The sequence below is a fragment of the Vipera ursinii genome (genome assembly GCF_947247035.1).
Source record: "Vipera ursinii genome assembly, chromosome: 10".
NCBI lineage: Eukaryota > Metazoa > Chordata > Lepidosauria > Squamata > Viperidae > Vipera > Vipera ursinii.
Window position 1 is genome coordinate 23,141,507 of NC_139520.1, and position 20,190 is coordinate 23,161,696.

A 20,190-nucleotide genomic window follows, 5' to 3' on the forward strand; every position below is an offset into this window, starting at 1 on the left:
CGCACGCGCAGCTAGAGTTGCCGGGGCCGCGAAAGGGGATCAACCCGGGGGCCGTCCGCTTAACAGTCTTAACGAGTAACCGCCGCGTCCAGACGGAGATAAACTAGCAAGTGCCGGCCGCAGAATTCCTCCGCCTGCGGTATCGGTGCTTTGGTTCCGCTGCCGCCATTTTGGATGCCAGGCTCCTGCCTCTGTCGCCGCCATCGCTGCAGGGACCCGGCCCGGTGAGTGGGCGCTCGGAGACAGGTGGGGGCCGGAGCGCTTCCCCCCCCCCAAAGGCGGCCGGCGCGTCTCGAGTCTCCCTTCGCGGCTGGCCGAGCTTTTCCCGGCGGGGGAGGAGCGGGGCCCGGTCTCGACTCAGCCCCAATAGTCTCCGGCCGTCGTGCGCCGGTGAGCCGGCCGGGCCCCGAGGACGCAGCCCAGGCCCACCTTCGCTGTTCCGCTCGGGGGAACCCTGAACGACTGGTGGAGCCATCGGGGAGGGTTGACAGCGCGGCCGAGCGGGAGGCTCTTCTCCGGAAAAGTCTGATAGGCTATGAGGCCATCAGGGACTTTCGACCCTGGGACCGGCCCCGGGGATTGCTCTCCGAGGAGAAGCAGTTGGTGTTCTTTTTGATGGTGTCCACCTGAGTGGCCGTTTTGCTTGTTAGCGTTCCGAGTGTTCTGGGTTTTTTTCCTCTCACCCAAAGTGGTTCAGCCTCGGTTATTCTGATTGCCTTCTTCCAGCTCATTCTTTTTTCCGAACTGGTATACAAAAGCTGTATGTAGTAACCTCAACAGAACACGTCTCTAAATTTCCATGTTGTGGAGGGGAAAGCTCCTAGGAATGTATATGACATTTTTCAGGAGAAAAAAGGGAAGTTTGTCATAAGTAAACTCCTCTGAAAAGAATTTGATTTGAAAAATTTGCCTGTGTCTGTGAAAATGGATTTTGTAAAATACTATCTGGGTTAGTTCATCACAATACATTGCTGGTTTTTATCCATGGTTTAGTGAATGTACAGCATGATACAACACCAAATAAACCATAGCATAACTTAGTACATTCTGGAAAGCATCCTGCTGGCAGATTTTGAATCCTGTTTTTCTTTTGTGAGCTCAAGGTGGTACATGTAGGAGTCTCCTTTTAATCTTTCCCCCACATGACCATCTTTGATGTGGATTAGTCTAGAAGACAAAGGCAATGAATATTGTTGAATTATAGAATTTTAATCTGGGTCCCCCAGATTATGTATTAACCATTAAATTCCACTAGCTTTCAGCATGAATATTCTGGATTAATGCAGTCAATCAAATCATAGCCATGGGAGCTATATTTTAGGGTGATAATAAATCTAGCCCCAATACATATTTGTACATAGGATTCCCATTACATTCTACAGAAGCATTACTGAAGATATATCAAGTAACACTTTGGTGTACCTTCACTAATGCTGCATCTGCTGAATGGCTCCCTAAGACACACACTAGATCTAAATCAGGGTTCTTTAAACTTGGCCTTTTTATGACTCATAGACTTCAACTGCACGCTGGCTGAGGAATTCTGGGAGTTGAAGTCCACAAGTCATAAAAGGGCCAAGTTTGAAGACCCCTGATCTAAATAATGAAAATAGTTTGGAAGCTGTTAATACAGATGTCTTTGAACAATCCTTTTTGACTTCAGTTGGCAGAGCCCTATCTACGAGCAATGGGGAATAGTCTTAGATTTGTCATCTTAGATTTAAGATTTTGGAAGAGCTAGTCCTAACTCTGAACATAACTTGCTTCTGATAGCTGGGACAGGGAGCGGTTGATAATTAACAAAGTTTTTGGATCTCATAACCAGCTTCCCTCATACTGAAAAATAGTGTGATGAGTTTGCCCTGATGATGTGAAAGAGTTTGCAGATATGTGTAAAGACGCATTAATCTAGAGAAATTGCTAGACAAGAAATCACAAATAATTTGTAATAACCACAAAGAAATAACATCCATTGAAATAGCCCTAAACACGTAGATTTAATTTATAGACACTTTAAAACTGTACAGAGTGAGACGTGGTGGCTCAGTGGGTTAGGACGCTGAGCTTGTCAATCAGAAGGTCGGCAGTTTGGCAGGTCGAATTCCGAGTGCCACGTAACAGAGTGAGCGCCTGTTACTCGTCCCAGCTTCTGCCAACCTAGCAATTTGAAAGCATATAAAAATGCAAGTAGAAAAATAGGGACCACTTCAGTGGGAAGGTAACAGCGTTCCGTGCACCTTTGGCGTCTACTCATGCTGGCCACATGACCACGGAGACGTCCTCGGACAAGTGCTGGCTCTTCAGCTTTGAAACGGAGATGAGCACCGGCCCCTAGAGTTGGAAACGACTAGCACGCATGTGCGGGAGAACCTTTACGTTTACCTAAACTGTACAGTATTCAAACAATTACAGAATAACAGAGTTGGAAGATGATCTAGTCCAACACCCTGCTCAAATAGGAAACCCTATACCATTTCAGACTAATGATTGCCCAATCTCTTCCTAAAAACTTCCAGTGTTGGAGCATTCACAACTTCTGGAGGCAAGTTGTTCCACTGATTAATTGTTCTGTCAGGAAATTTCCCCTTAGTTCTAGGTTGCATCTCTCTCTGATTAATTTCCATCCATTGCTTCTTGTCCTGCCTTCAGGTGCTTTGGAGAATAGCTTGACTCCCTCTTCTTTGTGGCAACCCCTGAGATATTGGAACACTGCTATCGTGTCATCCCTAGTAGTCCTTTTCATTGAACTAGATATTCCTAATTCCAGCAACTGTTCTTTATATGTTTTAGGTTGCAGTCCCCTAATCATCTTTGTTGCTCTTCTCTGCACTCTTTCTAGAGTCTCAACATCTTTTTTACATCGTGGTGACCAAAACTGGATGCAGTATTCCAAGTGTGGCCTTACCAAGGCATTGTAAAGAGGTATTAATACTTCACATGATCTTGATTCTATCCCTCTGTTAATGCAGCCTAGCACTGTGTTGGCTTTTTTGGAAGGTGCAGCAGACTGCTGGCTCATATTTAAGTGATTGTCCACTAGGACTTCCAAGATCCCTCTATTATTACTATTACTATTACTATTGAACAAGGTACCATCTGTACCTGTGCATTTGGTTTTTCTTGCCTAAATGTAGAGCCTTACTTTTTTCATCATTGAATTTCATTTTGTTAAATAGCGCCCAGTGTTCAAGTCGGTCCAGATCCTCCTGTATTTTAAGCCTATCTTCTGGAGTGTTCTGCCAGCTTGGTGTTGTCTGCAAATTTGAGGAGTTCCCCATCTATCCCCTCATCCAGATCATTGATGAAGAGTACTGGGTCTAAAACAGAGCCTTAGGGTACCCCCACTGCATACTTCCTTCCATGTAGATGCGGTTCCATTGAGGACTACATGTTGAGTGTGGTTGGTCAGCCAGTTACGAATCCATTGCTTAGTCACAAAGTATCCCATCACCATTAGCTGTCTTGTGCTAATTCAGCCCAGGTGGTTTGTTTATGGTTCACTGCACTATATTGCAAACTATAACATTAAGTTAATGCGGTAGTTGCTGTTCAGTCTTTGGGCTGCTTCTGAGCGGGCCTGGGTGTCTTCAATTAGCAGAGTGAAATTAAACACAGATAGCAGAAGTGAAATCTCTCAGTTCCATTAACATGTTCTATCTAAATCTGGTTCCTCTATTCATTTAATTTGTTATTTAATTGTTATGTTCAGAGGTCTACCCTGTACAGTATAAGTGCCAAGCTGATAGATCAATAGTTTTTATAGCTTTTCACAATATATTCTCTTCTCGGTGAACTTACTTTAGAAATACAGGATGCCCATCTGATTCCAGTGGTCCTCCTGGACTAGCATTCTTTTGCTTTACCATGCATTTCACTGGTATGTTCCTAGGAATCGTTCAACTGTTCCTTCTCATCTAACTCTACAACAAATTTGACTTCTTGTGATGTTTGATAGCTGCTGGTTTTGTAAGGTAGTAGAAAAAATAAACATGGTTTATGTTATGAAATATAACAAGAACAAATGATGTTAATGTTTCCCTCAAGACTTTCATAAAGGTGGCTCTGTAACAGCCCTTGAACTGGGGTGTGAGGAGGATCTTGTGGAATCAGTTTTGGATACCAACTATTCCTCTGAAGGAGGACTTGCAAACTAATACGGGAGGGATTGATACTAGCTCTGAAGGTTCTTCTTTAATAAAATGAATCAATCCCACACGATACGTGGTAGAATTAATTACCTAGTACTTATTTGTATTGATTAGCATTTCTGGCAGCTTCTTGCAGTTTTAAGCAGCATATAGTCTTGACATTACATCCATTCATAATTACATTATTGTCAAAACTATGGCAATGTGTTTTGTATTATTAACATAATTTTGAAATCAGTCTAGAGCTTTTCTAGAGCTCCCATTTATATATTTATTTAACTATATTTATTTATTTATTATTTTTTAAAAGTAGTCTTCCTCCTTATTGCTTCCCACCCCAATAGCATTTATATTATTTTTCTGGGAACAACTCATCTCCCATAGGAAAATCTCTCTTACTTAAAAAGTGGCTTGTGAACTTACATGGAATCATTCGGGACTACCAGTAGTACTTGGCTTACCTCTATAGACAATTGAGATGGGAATTGCCATCGCTAATCAGCAGGTAACCATGGGGACTTACAATAGCAGTTACAGCAATCCCTTTACTGTCATTAAACAAAGACCTCATAGATTGTTAAGCAAGAACTTCATATGGCCTTGACTTTTGACTTCCTGATAGCTTCCTAACTGACTTTGCTTTTGGGAAGCTAGCAGGGAATATCAGAAATCAAAGGATTGTGGCTCATTGCAACGTGGTAGTTGCAAGCTGGGGGCTGAGTGCCCAGATCGCAATGACACAGTCACAGAGACCCTGCAACAGCTGCAACTCCAAACATTGATCATAACTACCAATCATAATTTGGTATTCGAATAGTCGCTGAACATGTGGTCATAACCTGAAGATCACCTGTATCCTTCTGGAAGAAGCATATCCATATTTTGAGCTGCTGTGAATACAGAAGAGAGCATTTCCCTTTTTTCCAAGTAGGAAATACAGATACATTCTATTTTAATTCTAGGGGGCATTCTTTGTCAGCAGTAAAGGTATTGTTATTTCCACACATCCATGGGTTGCACTCTGCAGAATAGTGTGAGACTGCTGCTTAGGACGGCAGTCCTGAATTAGCCATAAGAAATACTAGAAATGGAGACAAAATTACCCAAGAGGTTGTTACTTATGTGTCTGCATCTATTGATTTCATCTATTTTCCATTTATTAGAGGATGCCAGCCCCCATCAGACTCCGGGAGTTGATCCGGACCATCCGGACTGCACGCACACAGGCAGAAGAAAGAGAGATGATTCAAAAAGAATGTGCTGCTATCCGATCATCCTTTCGAGAAGAGGACAACACATACCGCTGTCGGAATGTAGCTAAATTGTTGTATATGCACATGTTGGGCTATCCTGCCCACTTTGGACAGGTGAGAGCCACTTTTGGCATGGTAAACAGGCAGGTTTACCTCTGTCCTGGAAATCTAGACCCTGGACATGAAGCATTCCTGCAGGATACTGGAGAGCAAGAGGTTCTCAGTTTCCATTGATGGCTAAAAAATATTTCTTCACATTATATACAGCATGGATTTTGTTTCATGGCAGCCCATGTTACTTCAGAAAAATAGGAGAATGGGTATTATTCAGGCAAAAGGCCCTTCCCCAGGTTGGTGTCTTTCAAATAAGACTTCAGGTATTGAGTAAGCTTTGATCTGACTTGGGACAAATAGATCACCCCTCCTACACCCCCACCCACGATGTGAGATGATGCACCTTTACCTGTTCCTCATGCCATAGCACTCTGCAGAATTTATCAAGCACATTCTGCAATTTGTATAAGGGTAAGCAGTGGCAGCTGCAGACTCCATCCATCATTATATAACATAACATAGCACAGTGTTTTCCTATTGCCTGATTGGTGTGGCTGTTCCTTCAAAACTGCTCATGGAGCACATAGTGAACCTAGCTTTGCAATATTGCTGTAGTGGCAGCCCCTGCACATAGAGAAAACCGGTGTTGAGCGTGCACTTTAAACCACACCTGTTTATTCCTATCAGTCTCAGTTATGCCAAAACTGCATCAGTATGCAATTAAGGTAACAAAGCTTTCTCATTTAATTTCTCCAAATCTTCTTTTGAGATGGTTCTCAAAGTGCTTTCAAAATATTTGAGGTCCTGTGAGCCCAAGGACAGCATGGTAATTCACATTTTTGACTTAGTATTCTTGATGCGGATATAATCATTATGCTGTGTGATAGGTGTTACTTTTTCTCTTGACTTAACCAGTTTTCTTATATCCTGTGGGTTTTTGTTTTGGGCACAGGTGGATTTGATACTCACGTTTGGTTTTTCTTTTTTGTAATTGTGTTTTGAAAACTAATAAAAGTGAGATTTTTGTAATGTTACAAGCTGTACTTAGCCTAGAATGGGGGTTGAGCTAGAAGATTATTGTTGGTTAGCCTGGCGCTTGGTGGGGATTGTTCTGTTTTAATTATGTTTTTATTGAATGTTGTAAGTTGCCTGGGATTTCCATGTGAGATAGGTGGCCATGTGAGTCCTATACTGTATATACGTATTTGCATACATGAATACTGTAGGAATCTACAGTCCTTTTAATTGGCTTGCCAAGGCAAGGGAGTAGCATGCTGAATTGGAGATGCCTTGGGCATTTCCATACATTTGCAGCTTATCCTTTTCTAAGGGGAATGTTGTTTTTTGGTCATTGCTGCCCTGTAGACACAGATTTTATTTCTCTTGCAGCAGCCAAGGCTGATTTGGGCATTGGAAACACAAGAGTATCAGGCAGCCTGTGTTCTCAAAGCTTATTCACAGCCTTGAATTTTGAGCCGGAGATCACTTTGGCCATGTAAAGATCTTCCTGTAATAAAAATGCTAAAGCTTAAATGTGGCTTCCACTATCCCCCTTGCAGCTGGAGTGCCTAAAGCTGATTGCCTCTCAGAAGTTCACAGACAAGCGCATTGGATACCTTGGAGCCATGTTACTCTTGGATGAGAGGCAGGATGTTCATCTCCTCATGACCAATTGCATCAAGAAGTAAGGCTGCTTGCTTTCCTGGGACAGGGTGGAAGTAAGAAATCTTGATCTAATGCTTGGGACTTGATTCTGAGCAGTCTGTGTTCTCCTACCAGACAGAAAAGAGAAGCGTTCCTGCATAGAATGTAAGAGACAGCCAGGTAGTTGAATTGAGCTGGAACAGAGCACAAACTTCCCACTCTCAACATGTAGGCATCTGGCGTATCATTATGTGCACAAGGTGACTAGGGTTTCTTGGCCAGAGGCTTCCAGAGACTTTAACTCTCTCTGTTGGTTGAGAAACTATTTCATTTGCAATGCACACATTGGCAGGTGAACGTTCACAGTTGAGTTTGGCTGTCCAGAGACAACATCTGATGCGCTTCCCCTCTGGTTCTTGGCTTCTTCCTGGTAGTTCCTTAACCTTTTGCTTTCTCCATCTGCAGTGACCTTAATCACAGCACGCAGTATGTGCAGGGCTTGGCACTCTGCACCTTGGGCTGCATGGGCTCTTCTGAAATGTGCCGGGACCTTGCTGGGGAGGTGGAGAAGCTTCTGAAGACTTCTAACTCCTACCTGAGGAAAAAGGTAAGTGACGTTTTTCTGCCGTTAGTGGGTTTTTTCTTACATGCAGACTTTGGCTTACTTTATTTCAACTGTCAGAGGAAGGAGGCTGTACTTACGGAAGCATTGCCCTAGTTATTGCCTTTCTCTTGGCAGTGTCCTATTCTTGCAGGCTTCAAATGTTTCTGCCCAATTTTGTAAATTCCAGAACTTGAATTAAATCCAAATAAAATAGCCTATTTCTCTGGGGAGCCCTGAACAGGTACTTAAAGTATGCTGATCCCTCTCATTTATTTGCAGGCAGCACTTTGTGCGGTTCATGTCATCAGGAAGGTGCCTGAGCTGATGGAGATGTTTCTGCCAGCCACAAAGAATCTGCTGAATGAGAAAAACCACGGTAATAATTCTTTTTAGCCACAGCATCTTTCCCTAATGTTATGCTGCAGTGGCCACATAAAACATAGGTTCATGTGCTCTTTCACACAGGTGTCCTTCACACTTCCGTTGTCCTCCTCACTGAAATGTGTGAAAGAAGCCCAGACATGCTTGCCCACTTCAGAAAGGTGAGACCATATGAGAGTTTTGTGCAGTTGGGTTCCTGTTCTTTTCCTTTGAGTGAGAAGAATAAGCTTCTGGTCCTGATTGTGGCAAGAGGGTCCCTGATTGTGTGCCAGAATTAATTAATTTAATTTAATTTAATAATTTAATTTGTATACCGCCCTTCTCCCGAAGGACTCAGGGCGGTGAACAGGGCAATACATAATAAAAAACAGGATACAAAAATTAAAAAGTGATTAAACAACTATGCCCGTAGTAATTGATACATATTAAAAGTTAAAACTAATTATAAAAAAAACCCAACCCCATCCTGTCAGACCAGGCCAGCTTGTTCAAAAAAGAAGGTTTTGAGATCACGCCGGAAGGAGTGAAGGTCGGGGGCCATCCGGAGCTCAACCAGTAAGCGGTTCCACAGGTCTGGCGCGCCCACAGAGAACGCTCTCCCCCTGGGGGCCACCAATCGGCATTCTTTGATCGGAGGCACCCTGAGGAGGCCCTCTCTGTGGGAGCGCACTGGACGGAGGGAAGTTGACGCCGGCCGCAGGTGTTGCCGTAGGTAATCCGGACCCATGCCATGAAGGGCTTTGTAAGTCATCACTAACACCTTGAACCTTGTATACATACACCTTGTATGTTTCACGCCCTGTACACACCCAGGATAAGCAGCACCCCTTTCTGCCTGTTAGATTGTGTGCCAGAATGTATGTTTCACGCCCTGTACACACCCAGGATAAGCAGCACCCCTTTCTGCCTGTTAGAGTATCTTTGGCTTGTTCTGTTTTATAAACTAATGGCCTATCAGACATAACTGAAAGCGAAGTGTGCCAAGGCAGGAGCTGCTTCTGCCATTGCTTCCACCCCTTAGCCCTGAGGTTGGAGAGGACCAGCCTTTGCCTGGCACCAGTGGATACAAAGGAAAGAAGGCATTGTCCCGTGGGGAAGACTGTCATTGGGAAAGGAGAACCCTCAGCGTTTCAAGTCTGAGGCCAGGCTGGTGGTGGTGGTTGATGCTGCAAGCTGAGTCTTCTCTGCCCAGTATTTACCTTCATCTCTTTTGTCCCCTTTCTCTGCTTGGAATCCTGTTCTGGTGGGTTAGAATGAAAAGGTAAGAAGGTGCTTGCGTTCCCTGCTGCCTTCCTTCCCCCCCCCCCCCCCCCCAGTGCATGCTTTGCTATAGGCTGGTAGAGGCAAATGTTCACCTGCTGCTCCTCTTCTCTGCCGGATTAACTCTGCTAGTCTAGACTTGGAGAGACTCGCATTGCTGTAATCGCAACACTTTGCTAAGCACAGAATACCCATTTTTCTGTGGGAAAAGAGGCAGGGAGAAGGATGGGCTGGGTTCCAAACATTTCAGGGCTGAATTCAGTGGGCTTCCATTAATAGGAGCCACCTGAGCCTGTTCAGAGATTTTTGTCCTTATGATGACACCCCACTCCACCACTTTACTTATTGCCACCGCAGCCTTTTTGTTTGTTTGTTTCTGTGCTGAGGTATGGACTGCTGCCATCGTACAAGACTGCAGTAAAAAAATATCCCTAAGTGTTAAATATGCTGGGGAGAAGCTAAGTAAAGGGGATTTTCTTTGTGAGAGATTCATCAAATAGAACCAGCGGTCATAGAGTCCAAAATCAAACTCCTGATATCTCTGTGTTCTTTTCAGCTTGTACCCCAGCTTGTTCGCATTCTGAAAAACCTTATTATGTCAGGCTATTCTCCGGAGCATGATGTTTCGGGTATCAGTGACCCCTTTCTGCAGGTCAGTTGTTTTGAAGACAGGGAGCAGAATTGGCTTGCTGTGCAAGGCATCTTCAGGAACCTGAGACAACAGATGTAATCTTTTCCAGGTTCGAATCCTGCGGTTGCTGAGAATTCTGGGCCGAAATGATGATGACTCCAGTGAAGCAATGAATGACATTCTTGCACAGGTGAGAGGGTTATGGACAGGTGGTTGGGAAGTCTTGGGCTGGAAACCAGAAAATTGTAAACCATCCTTTGTATTCCAGGTGGCCACAAACACGGAAACAAGCAAAAATGTGGGAAATGCCATTCTTTATGAAACCGTCTTAACTATCATGGACATAAAGTCTGAAAGCGGCCTGAGAGTACGTCACTTTGGCTCTGTGGGTCCTCAAGGAACAGTGGCTGCCATATTGGAGCATCGCTTTTCCAGGCTTCCTCAGGAGCACCAGAACTTTTCAGAAGGAAAAGTCTGATTGGGGCACCAGTGGGATTTTAGCTATATGCTTTAATTCCTTGGTTGACCAATCAATGTTGCCTTGCTATTCCCACTCTGCGTCTGTCTGTCTGTCCCACCCCGGACATTTTCTATTGGAGAGCGGGAAATTATGACAGGGTTCTTCGTGACTTTGTCTCTCTCTCTCTCTCTCTCTCTCTCTCTCTCTCTCTCTCTCTCTCTGCAGGTGCTGGCCATTAACATTCTTGGTCGGTTTTTACTCAATAATGATAAGAATATAAGGTAAGCCTATTGATGCATGTTATGATTGGAACTGGCCTGACATCCTGGTCAGCACCAGGCATCTCTTAAGTGTTGCCAGGAACGTATTTTCTGCTCACTCTAATACAGTAGTTCAATCTAGGTTCTTTTGCCATGATGAGATATTTTTATTTCTTAGGTGACCAAAATTGATTCTGGGAGCTTTGGGTAGACTTGACTGCCCATTTGCTCTCTGCAGGAGCCCTTCAGTGTGTTGAAATGCAGAGCAGCTACCATCATCTAAAGTATTCATTTCTTGTTTCTCAGATACGTAGCTTTGACATCCCTGTTGAAAACTGTGCAGACTGACCACAATGCTGTCCAGCGACATCGGAGCACCATTGTGGATTGCTTAAAGGATCTGGATGTCTCCATCAAACGGTGAATGAAGCTGGAAGGAAAGGCTAGGCTGTGATTACAGATTACTCTTTAGCTGCCCTGTGTTTTTTCTGCCTTTTTTTTTCTTTTTTAGCTAGTCTTTCCCAGAGAGCCAGCTACTATATCCAAAGTACTGTTTTTTTTCTGGGGTGACTTTTGCCGCATTCCGCATGCTTTTTATGTCAAGATGTGGATCTCAGCAGTCCTGGAGATCTTTGGAGTAATCTACCCACTGTAGTAAATTTCTTTGTCCTTTTCTATGGAGAAAAAAATAATAATGCGTCCTAAGAATAGCTTGCAGTTTTGCTTATTGTTTAAACGTTTTGTGTTGAGAACTAAGTATTCATTGAAAATCTTATCAGATTTGGAAGTCTTGGAAGGCAGGGTAGAGTTGTAAGAGCCAGTGGGGTAGGTGGAGAAAGGCTATAAAATATAAAATATAATTTTTCAAATCTCACAGCATTTTACAGATGCCACAGTTTCCCACAATTGAAAAAATAGAAATCTTTGCACTTTCAAGATGCGTCAGCTTAGGTCATATTCACTGACGTCTTTTTCATCCCTTCTAACATTGAGAATATTGCTTTTGCATCAAAAAAGAGATCTGCCTTCTACAGAATTTCAGCTTTGTGGAATTTTGAGTCTTCTTGGGACAGATTTAGTAAATTTATTATTTATAGATAAGAGATTTAGGATGTCAGAAAAAAGAAGGGCTGTCTAGCAATTTCTCATGGCCTGTTGTTAATGAACATATATGTAAAAAAGAATGGATATCTTTTGCAGTTTTAATGGATCTCTTAATTTTTCAGTGACTAGTTAATGCAAGTTGTATTGGTTGATCATTAAGCTGTCCTAGCAAATTACTGTTGTTGAAGTATTGAAATGTCAGAGGTTGGTAGCCATTACTGCCTTGGAGATGATCTCAAAGTTTAGGAAATTATCAGAACTGGGAATTGAAATGCACCCATGATTGATTGTGCTTAGCCATTTGGGGACAGGGAGGGTTCTTTATGGGTTGGGACCTATTCAAAATTCGATAACTTCATTGACAAGGAAACAGTCTGGCCTCTTGATTCATGCAGATGCGGGATGGCACTTGAGAATGACTTGGTAGACGCAACTCACTGAGAAGGCACACCCACCACCCCAGAAATGCCCTCAGGGGTGCCATGGTTCTTACAGGGACCCAGCTTCTCCGTTCTGTATCAGGTGAAGTTGGGGTGTCATTTCCTGATGATACCCTGTGACTAATGAATCCCTTTCATCTTTCCCAGGCGCGCAATGGAACTCAGCTTTGCTCTTGTGAATGGGAACAACATTCGGGGAATGATGAAAGAGTTGCTATATTTTTTGGATTCTTGCGAGCCAGAGTTCAAGGCTGATTGTGCGTCAGGAATATTTCTTGCAGCAGAAAAGTAAGTTTTCTTAAGAGTTTCCTTTAATTTATTTCTTGCCACCCGTTTTAGTCCTACCACCAACATTTAGAGCATGGGTGTCCAACCTTGTAGCTTGCCTGAGCCACATTGAGTGAAGAGGAATTTTCTTGGGCCTCATATAAAATATATAATATAGTTATTGTATATAAATCATATAATGTTAAAAGTTTACAATCTTGTGAGGCCGCATTACTAGCTGTCTAGGGCCGCAGGTTGGACTTGCCTGATTTAGAGGCTGTGTTGTAGAAAAGTCTGCTGTCTGTTAGCTTTATCTCAGAACATCTAAAAGGGCTACCTTGGTTTTTACTTCTGTCTGGATCAAAAGCAGAGGAAGTAATGGAGTTCTTTGCCCCTTGCAGTGAAACTCTCTTCTTGCTCTGCCACCCTACTCTTATCTGCAGTACTGACTTGAACAGTTACGTTAAATTGCAGTACATTGGAGAAAGGGTGGTGCATTTGTGTGCTGGAATCATGTTGTTAGGCCATGCTTCCTGCAAGATTGCCCAGATGCCATTGAGCACCAAACTAAGGATGATGATCATCGCTCCCCCTGAAATCCCCCTCTACCCCGGTGCAGGGTTTAACTTCAGTTCACAAATGTCTGCAACACAATCGAGATTACTTTAGTATTCCGCTTGAATATGTGGAGAAATTGGGAAATTGTTGAGCAGATAGTGGCATACGATCCTCTCTGAACATATGTTTGTTGATTTTCCAGATATGCTCCTTCTAAACGCTGGCACATAGATACCATCATGCGAGTCTTGACAACGGTAAGAATTTCTTCTATAGAGGCTCACCGTGATTTCACATATGCCTGGCAACAGGCCTTCTGGTGCGTCTTTGTTCAGTGGTGCTGAGTGGGATCTTGCTGTGCTCATCACAGTCTGACTGGCGGCTGCTGTGCATTGAAAGAGGGCCGGGGGCTCCCCTGGCTAGAGGTAGGCAGAAGGGCCCAGTTAGCCAAGCATGCCACAAATGGCAGGGACTGCACTGACTGGGAGGTTGCTTCTCAGTGTGATTCGAGTGCTGCCTATATAACCCTGGATGGCCTAGGATGTTCCTTGATGGACTGCCCGTCTCCTATAATATCTGCCAGATTGATATGATGGGCATGTTTCTTTCAGTTAAATAGTGCCATCTATCTCAGTGCTTTCTCTGACTCAGTGCCAACCCTTGGAAATTAGATTCTCCCAAGATTCGAACAGCCCGTCCTACTGGTGGTTCAAAGGGCCCTGAGGACCTGGCCCTTCACATGGCCTTTGACAAATGTGATTGAACCCCCCCCCCTTTTTTTTTGTTCCCATCTGAGTTTGTTAGCTTCTGCTGCCTCTGTTCTTTTTATTTATGTTTTTTTCTTGTTTAAAATGTTTTTAACAATTAGTAAAGTGCCCAGAGTCATTGGGAGTCAGATAGCACCTAAATTGCATACATTATTTTTATTACTTGCAATGGCCATCTGCAAATAATGCAAATTATTGGAGATCATTTTAAATAGTTCGTGCTGTGTCAACCTCTTGAGAATCTCTTTCTCCCTCTTGGAACTGCAAGGCCACTTAAGAACCCCTCCGCACTTTCTCTGTTTATTTTTTCAATGTGCAGTAAAACATTATTACAAAATTCTTTCTGAGGATCTGCCATTGCAGCAGTCTTTGGCTGGCGACAGCAATTGGGAATGGAATTTCCATTGCTAAGTACCATAATGCAGTTGTAAAGCGCCCTAGTCTCCCGCAGTCCTGATTGCCATCATTAACTGAATCCCACACCTATTAGGCAAGGCAACCAAAGACAGTAGGGAAGCCAGCAGGAAACTGCAAGGGATGCTGGATGGGGGAGGAAGTGGCAGGGGGTGCAGGGAAGGGTGGAGGAGCATGTGTGAGGGGCATAGATCAGGGAGGTGCAATGAAGGTTGGAGGGTGTGTACAGGACTGCTAGGGCAGTGCTCCCCAACCCTTCTGGCTCCACAGAGTGGCAGAGGCAGCAACAGTGGCGAGGAGGGGGATGGTTTCACTCATGCAGCCTAGATCCCGCACATGCACAAATGAAGCTTCGCACACTCGCCTGCCACTTGTGCGGCTCAGTTCCCAACTGGCCACAAAGTGGTACCAGTCTTCGGAAAGGGGTGTGTGGACCTTCGTGCTAGGGGATACATGACAGACACTGGTTGGAGAAGATAGGGAGATTTATCCCAGCGACTTGTGGCCTTCCCTGCCGGCCTGGACACTGGCAGGGAAGGTCACAAATAGCACCACATGTGGCAACCAGTGGTGAGCTCAAATGAGTTGCCAAGTGCCCAGATCTTGATCGTGCATATGAGAGGGGTGGGAATGGGCAGAATTCTTGAGGACTGGTCATAACCACCATTTGCTCAGAGCCATTGTAGTTTTGAACAGTCACTGACTGAGCTGTTTTGAAAAGAGTTGGACACTGGAATTTTGCAACTATATTATGCTGGTATAGCATTTTATCAGTTTAATAATTTTTATCTGACCACTTTAAATCAGTTAGACTAAAAGTGCTTATAGAGTAGAACTTTATATTCTATTATATTTTTATATAACACCTCCTCCCCACTTTAAAAATGGAGGAATATAATTTGCTGGTCCAACGTCTGTAGCTTCCCCAATAGAAACCTCTTTCTAAGTGCCAAACTGTGACTAAGGAGTAATACCGTCACCTTTCCCCACCCTCTCCAGGCAGGGAGCTATGTTCGTGATGATGCTGTGCCCAACCTTATCCAACTCATTACCAACAGCATAGAGATGCATGCCTACACTGTACAGAAACTCTACAAAGCCATTCTGGGAGATTATTCCCAAGTAAGTCCAGTGGCAGTGGGCGGGAGCACTCTTTTGATTGTCTCCAGGCAGAGATCATGGCTGAACTGTCACCTTCTCCTCTGCTAGCAACCCCTGGTACAGGTGGCTTCCTGGTGCATTGGTGAATACGGAGATCTCTTGGTATCCGGTCAGTGTGAGGAGGAGGAGCCAATCCAGGTTGGTTGACTGGAGAAGGGAAGAGGATGGTTGTGTGCGTGAGCTTTGGCCAGGTGGCTGCTTTCCCAGCTTCCTTACCCCTGTCCAAACCTTTGGTTTGCCCAGGTCACAGAGGAAGAAGTCCTTGATGTTCTAGAAAGTATCCTCGTCTCCAACTTGACGGCATCAGTCACACGGGGCTATGCCCTCACTGCCATCATGAAACTCTCAACGCGGTTCACTTGCACAGTCAAGTGAGTTCTTGGGTTATGGAAGAGGTTGGGCTTTGCAGTTGAGTCGCTGGAGCTCTGCTTAAAATCTTCTGAAAAGAGCCAAACTCTCCTGGAAGCTGGCATTTGGAAGAGGAGTCTCCAGTGCTGTGTTCTCTGTTGAACCTCAGAGGATAACTTGATGACAGAGGCCAGATGTTTACATGGGCATCCATTCGGTACCACCAGGGCCATGATATTTGTGTCTCGACCCTGCTGTAGTGAAAGGCTTGGGACTGGCAGGCCTGCTAAAGTAAGCTCTTCTCTGCTGCCTTCACCATTTCTTTCTTCCTTCCCTCCCTCTCTCTCTCTCTCTCTCTCTCTCTCTCTCTCTCTTTCTCTCTCCCTCCCTCCCTCCCTCCCTCCCTCCCTCTCTCTCTGTCCCCTTCCCCACAGTCGCATTAAGAAGGTGGTCTCTATATATGGCAGCAGCATTGATGTGGAGCTCCAGCAGAGGGCAGTGGAGTACAATGCCTTATTCAAAAAGTATGACCACATGAGGTGAGTACTGGAGCCCCAGGTGGTGTTGCCTTGAGATGCATGCATGGAGACTGAAGAGTGACTCCTGCTGAAAGATAGACTTGATATCACAGCTCTTCGTGCATTATCTTGGCTCAGTCGGGTGCGAATAGCATCCGGTAGCCCACTGCCTCATTCTTCCAAAGCATATCACAAACTACTATGGCTTGTACTCCGGCAGTTGCAGAGTATGTTTGTCATCTCTTCCAGATTTGCAGGAGTCTTGTTCATGGAAAGCAGCTGGTCTTTAGCTGCTCTAGCTAAGCCATTAGTTTTCCACTGGAATTTTTGGAATACATTGTTGATGTGTATGAACAATGGAATATATATGCCTCTAGGTCTGAGGCACAACTATATCTTAGAATCACTCTGAGGCCATGAATGTCCTCTCTGAACTAAGAACACAAATCAAACATTGTATCATTACAGAATCTAAATTAAAGGATTCTGATCAGTAGGTCAGCCTAAAATCTTCACAGTCATTTTTCAGAGCTAGTAAAAGAGCTCTTTACTACTATACCGAAATAATGAGCTGCTCTATTGAAGAGCAGATATTTCTTTGGAGGATAGTTATCGTCTTCTAATTAGTTTAGAAGTCACATTTGCTGTTTGGGCAGATAGTAGTAAACAACGTAAGATTGTCTGAGAAGCACATCCAAATTTTAAGGATATTTATCCTGCATCTCTGAGTGTATCAACTGTAACTGCCCACTTCCTAAATTCTTTCCAAAACTATATCTCTGTCTGGGTTTACATAGCCTATTATACCCTAAGACCAGATAAAGTAACCCTGTTCTTGTATTTGTATAATACGTTATGCCTAACAGAAAACCCCTATTATTGATGTGTTTGCCATCTCCTAAACGTACGTCAAAAGTGCCTGCCACCAGCTGAAAGAGCTTAGCTGATGGCTTGATGTGCCTCTGCTACAGAAAGGCTTTTTTGTGGCCATTCTTGTCCCTTTATCAGAGAGATCCTCTGCAACAGGGGCAATTGCTTCTACCCCAGTCCTCCATGTGAATAGAACCATAGGATTAGGGTTGCCTTGCTCCCTTGCAGGTCAGCACTGCTTGAACGTATGCCAGTTCTGGAGAAATTGGCAGCTAATGGTCCTACAGATGTTACTCAGCCCAATGGGGAAGCAGAGCCAACAGTCTTGGAGACCAAGCCACCTCTGTCCAGCTTGCCACCAGCCAGCCAGGTAAGAAAAGTGAATGTTTTGTGGAATTCACGCTGTCGACAACAGTGGCTGCAAGAGTGGCTTAAACTACCATAAGATAAGTTGATGGTTTTCTTGCTATTCCTCGTCAGAAATTCCCCTGCTTAGCTCCTTCCCTGGGTGTTTTCTTCTGAGTTGCATGTTTTTTTTTCCAGATAGGTTAATGGGTTGTCTCTGTGTTTTTCATTAGGCCAATGACCTGCTGGATCTTTTGGGAAGCAGTGACATCACTCCTGTCATATCAACGGCCCCTTCCAGCAAGGCAGCTTCTGCTGGTGGGGAGCTGCTGGACCTCCTTGGGGATCTCAATCCAACAACAGGTGACATCCTGTGTTTTCAGGTGGGAGAAAAACAGGAAGTTGGGAAGCCCAGGTTTGGGGAGCCATAGGGCTTTCTGTGTTGCTTTTGCAGGTCTTCCAGCTCCTGCCCCACAGATACCACAGCCTCCATTTTTGTTGGATGGACTTTCTTCACCACCCATCTTCAATGATATACCTTCTGGTGAGAATGTAGAACGCTCTGGACTTGAGGAGCTAGGCTCATATATCAGTCTGACTTCCAGAGCCATTGTGGTATCATGGGGAAGGTATCAGACTAGAAACGGGAGTCTGTGATTTCTAGTTCCACCTTAGGCACAAAGCCGGCTGGATGGCCTTGGGCCAGCCTTAGGAAGGAGGCAGGGGCAAACCCCTTCCAAAAACCTTGCCTAGAAAACTGCAGGGACCGGTCCAGGCAGTTGCCAGGACACCACTCCAGAAGGAAAAGCCATGCTTTCTCCTGCAGTGTGGTTCCTCGCATCCCTGCCCGTGAGGGTGTTGGAATCTGAGCTTCTAAAAAGTAAGGAAGGTTTCAGGCAACCCTAGGACTTGAGCAGTGCTGCTTCTCCACAGGCATTCCTCCAATCACAGCCTACAACAAGAACGGCCTGAAGATTGATTTTGCTTTTGAGCGCTCTAATACAAACCCCAGTGTCACCGTCATCACCATACAGGCGTCCAACAGCACTGATTTGGACATGACAGATTTTGTTTTCCAGGCTGCGGTACCAAAGGTGGGTCAGGTCTTTCAGGTGGGGATAAGGCTAAACTAAAATGTGGTTTGGCCATCAGAAGACTGTGTTGCAAGCAGACTTGCAGAATGTTTCTGTGAGGGCTTGCTTGCCATTGCTGAGGAATCAGCGTAGCTCCCTTATTGGTTCCCCTCTAGACATTCCAGCTGCAGCTGCTGTCTCCAAGCAGCAGCATCATCCCAGCATTTAACACAGGGACCATCACACAAGTCATCAAAGTCCTGAATCCGCAAAAGGTACACAAGTGAGGCGGCTCTCCAGCCTCCCTTCAGATGGTCTTTAGCAGGGGTGGGCCGGTTGAAGAGGGAGGCATGAAGGAAGCAAGAGAGCCTTGGGCAAAGGAAGATGTGGCTTTTGCTGCTGCTTCTTCGCTGGACTCTTCTCTTAGTATCTTATTTGGCCAGGGCTGGACCTTGGCACCTCTCTCCACCCCCTACTCAGTTTTCACCTCTGGTTTTTTGCAGCAACAGCTCCGCATGCGGATCAAGTTGACATACAACCACAAGGGCTCGGCAATGCAGGACCTGGCAGAGGTCAACTCTTTCCCCCCCCAATCCTGGCAGTGAGCTCTGCTCTCCTCACCCTACCTGGTTGGCCAAAGGAACGTTGGGCAGAGCCTGTGACTCCAGAGGCTCCCCAGCCTCCCTGTGGCTGGGGGAGCTGCTGCTGCTGCTTCAGAGGAGGAGGAGGAGGAGGAGGAGGACTGACCTTGCTCATCCTGAAGCATCTCTCTTTCAAACCTTGCGCACTCTTCTCTTCTCTTCCTGAACTGCTGAGCCCCATCCACCACAGACGCCACATTCCCTTGTTTGGGGAAAGGGAGGGGGCACATTGGGACATGTGCTCTCTCCCCCCTCCCATGGGAAGGGGGCTGCTGCTGCTGCTGTTGCCGCCTTGTGTCTAGCAGATGGGTGGGTGAGATGGGTTTGGGTTTGGCTTGGCTCCTTACAGGGTTACCATCTTTAGACACTTTTGTTCAAGGAGGCTGGTGCCCTTTTCTCCTTGGGTTCCCCTGATATTGGGGCCCTTTTCTACACATGACTGCAACCTTGGTGAGCAGTAATTTGAGCCCTGTATGGATCTGCTGTTCTGGACAGAAACACTGCTTAGAGGATTTGGCAGGACAATGGGCAGTGAAGCCAAGCCCATTTTGGGCCAGTGCCTCTTTGAAGAAGCATCATGATGGACAAGACTGACTGCTCTAGCAAGTCATTTTTCAATGTGCCCCAATCCCAAATCTTGGATATCCTTTTGTCTGTTCCTTGGCTGTCAGCTGTGGTAGGATGAGTAGAAAGGAAGAGTGTGATCCTGGGCAAACTGCTTAGAGATGGGGGGGGGGGCATTAGCTGCAGAAAGACTCATCTCAAGACTCCACTGCAAAGCTGCTTCCCGCTCCCACCCCCCCTTTCATTTCCTGAGTCTGTCAGTCCTGGGTTCCATTTGAATTTGTTCTTCTGGGACATTTGTGTTGTATCTGTAATACTGGCACTGAAATAAAGACCACCTGGTTTAATGAGATGTCCTGCTTTTAATAACTGTTTGGGAACTTCATGTCCAAAATGGGGAGTGCAGTGATCCAAAGGTTCAGCAA

General features: G+C 45.1%; 1 protein-coding gene across 5 annotated transcripts; it reads left to right on the plus strand.

Moving 5' to 3' along the window:
- The first annotated feature begins 10 nt into the window (after window positions 1–10).
- On the plus strand, window positions 11–20,112 carry AP1G1 (adaptor related protein complex 1 subunit gamma 1). 5 transcript variants are annotated; one of them, XM_083370429.1, is made up of 24 exons: window positions 55–224; window positions 2,840–2,922; window positions 5,312–5,515; window positions 7,015–7,139; window positions 7,565–7,706; window positions 7,983–8,079; window positions 8,169–8,245; window positions 9,901–9,996; window positions 10,085–10,165; window positions 10,244–10,342; window positions 10,661–10,716; window positions 11,002–11,115; window positions 12,387–12,527; window positions 13,267–13,321; window positions 15,245–15,367; window positions 15,455–15,544; window positions 15,650–15,777; window positions 16,189–16,293; window positions 17,371–17,512; window positions 17,721–17,850; window positions 17,942–18,031; window positions 18,421–18,581; window positions 18,737–18,835; window positions 19,064–20,112. In XM_083370429.1, the coding sequence occupies exons 3-24, from the start codon at window positions 5,315–5,317 to the stop codon at window positions 19,163–19,165; spliced, it is 2,454 nt and encodes an 817-aa protein (XP_083226555.1). In that variant the 5' UTR covers window positions 55–224; window positions 2,840–2,922; window positions 5,312–5,314; the 3' UTR covers window positions 19,166–20,112. The 5 variants fall into 5 exon arrangements, 4 of the variants coding, with proteins under 4 accessions (XP_083226556.1, XP_083226555.1, XP_083226554.1 ...); XM_083370430.1 differs by lacking the exon at window positions 2,840–2,922 and having other exon boundaries at window positions 11–224; XM_083370428.1 differs by lacking the exons at window positions 55–224; window positions 2,840–2,922 and adding an exon at window positions 3,954–3,971.
- Window positions 20,113–20,190: the final 78 nt, after the last annotated feature.

Coding starts and splice junctions, on each gene's coding strand:
- AP1G1 (XM_083370430.1), top strand. CDS start 5,315: ATGCCAGCCCCCATCAGACTCCGGGAGTTGATCCGGACCATCCGGACT. Junction 11,116..12,386: donor CTGGATGTCTCCATCAAACG/GTGAATGAAGCT, acceptor CATCTTTCCCAG/GCGCGCAATGGAACTCAGCT. Junction 17,513..17,720: donor GCTTGCCACCAGCCAGCCAG/GTAAGAAAAGTG, acceptor GTTTTTCATTAG/GCCAATGACCTGCTGGATCT.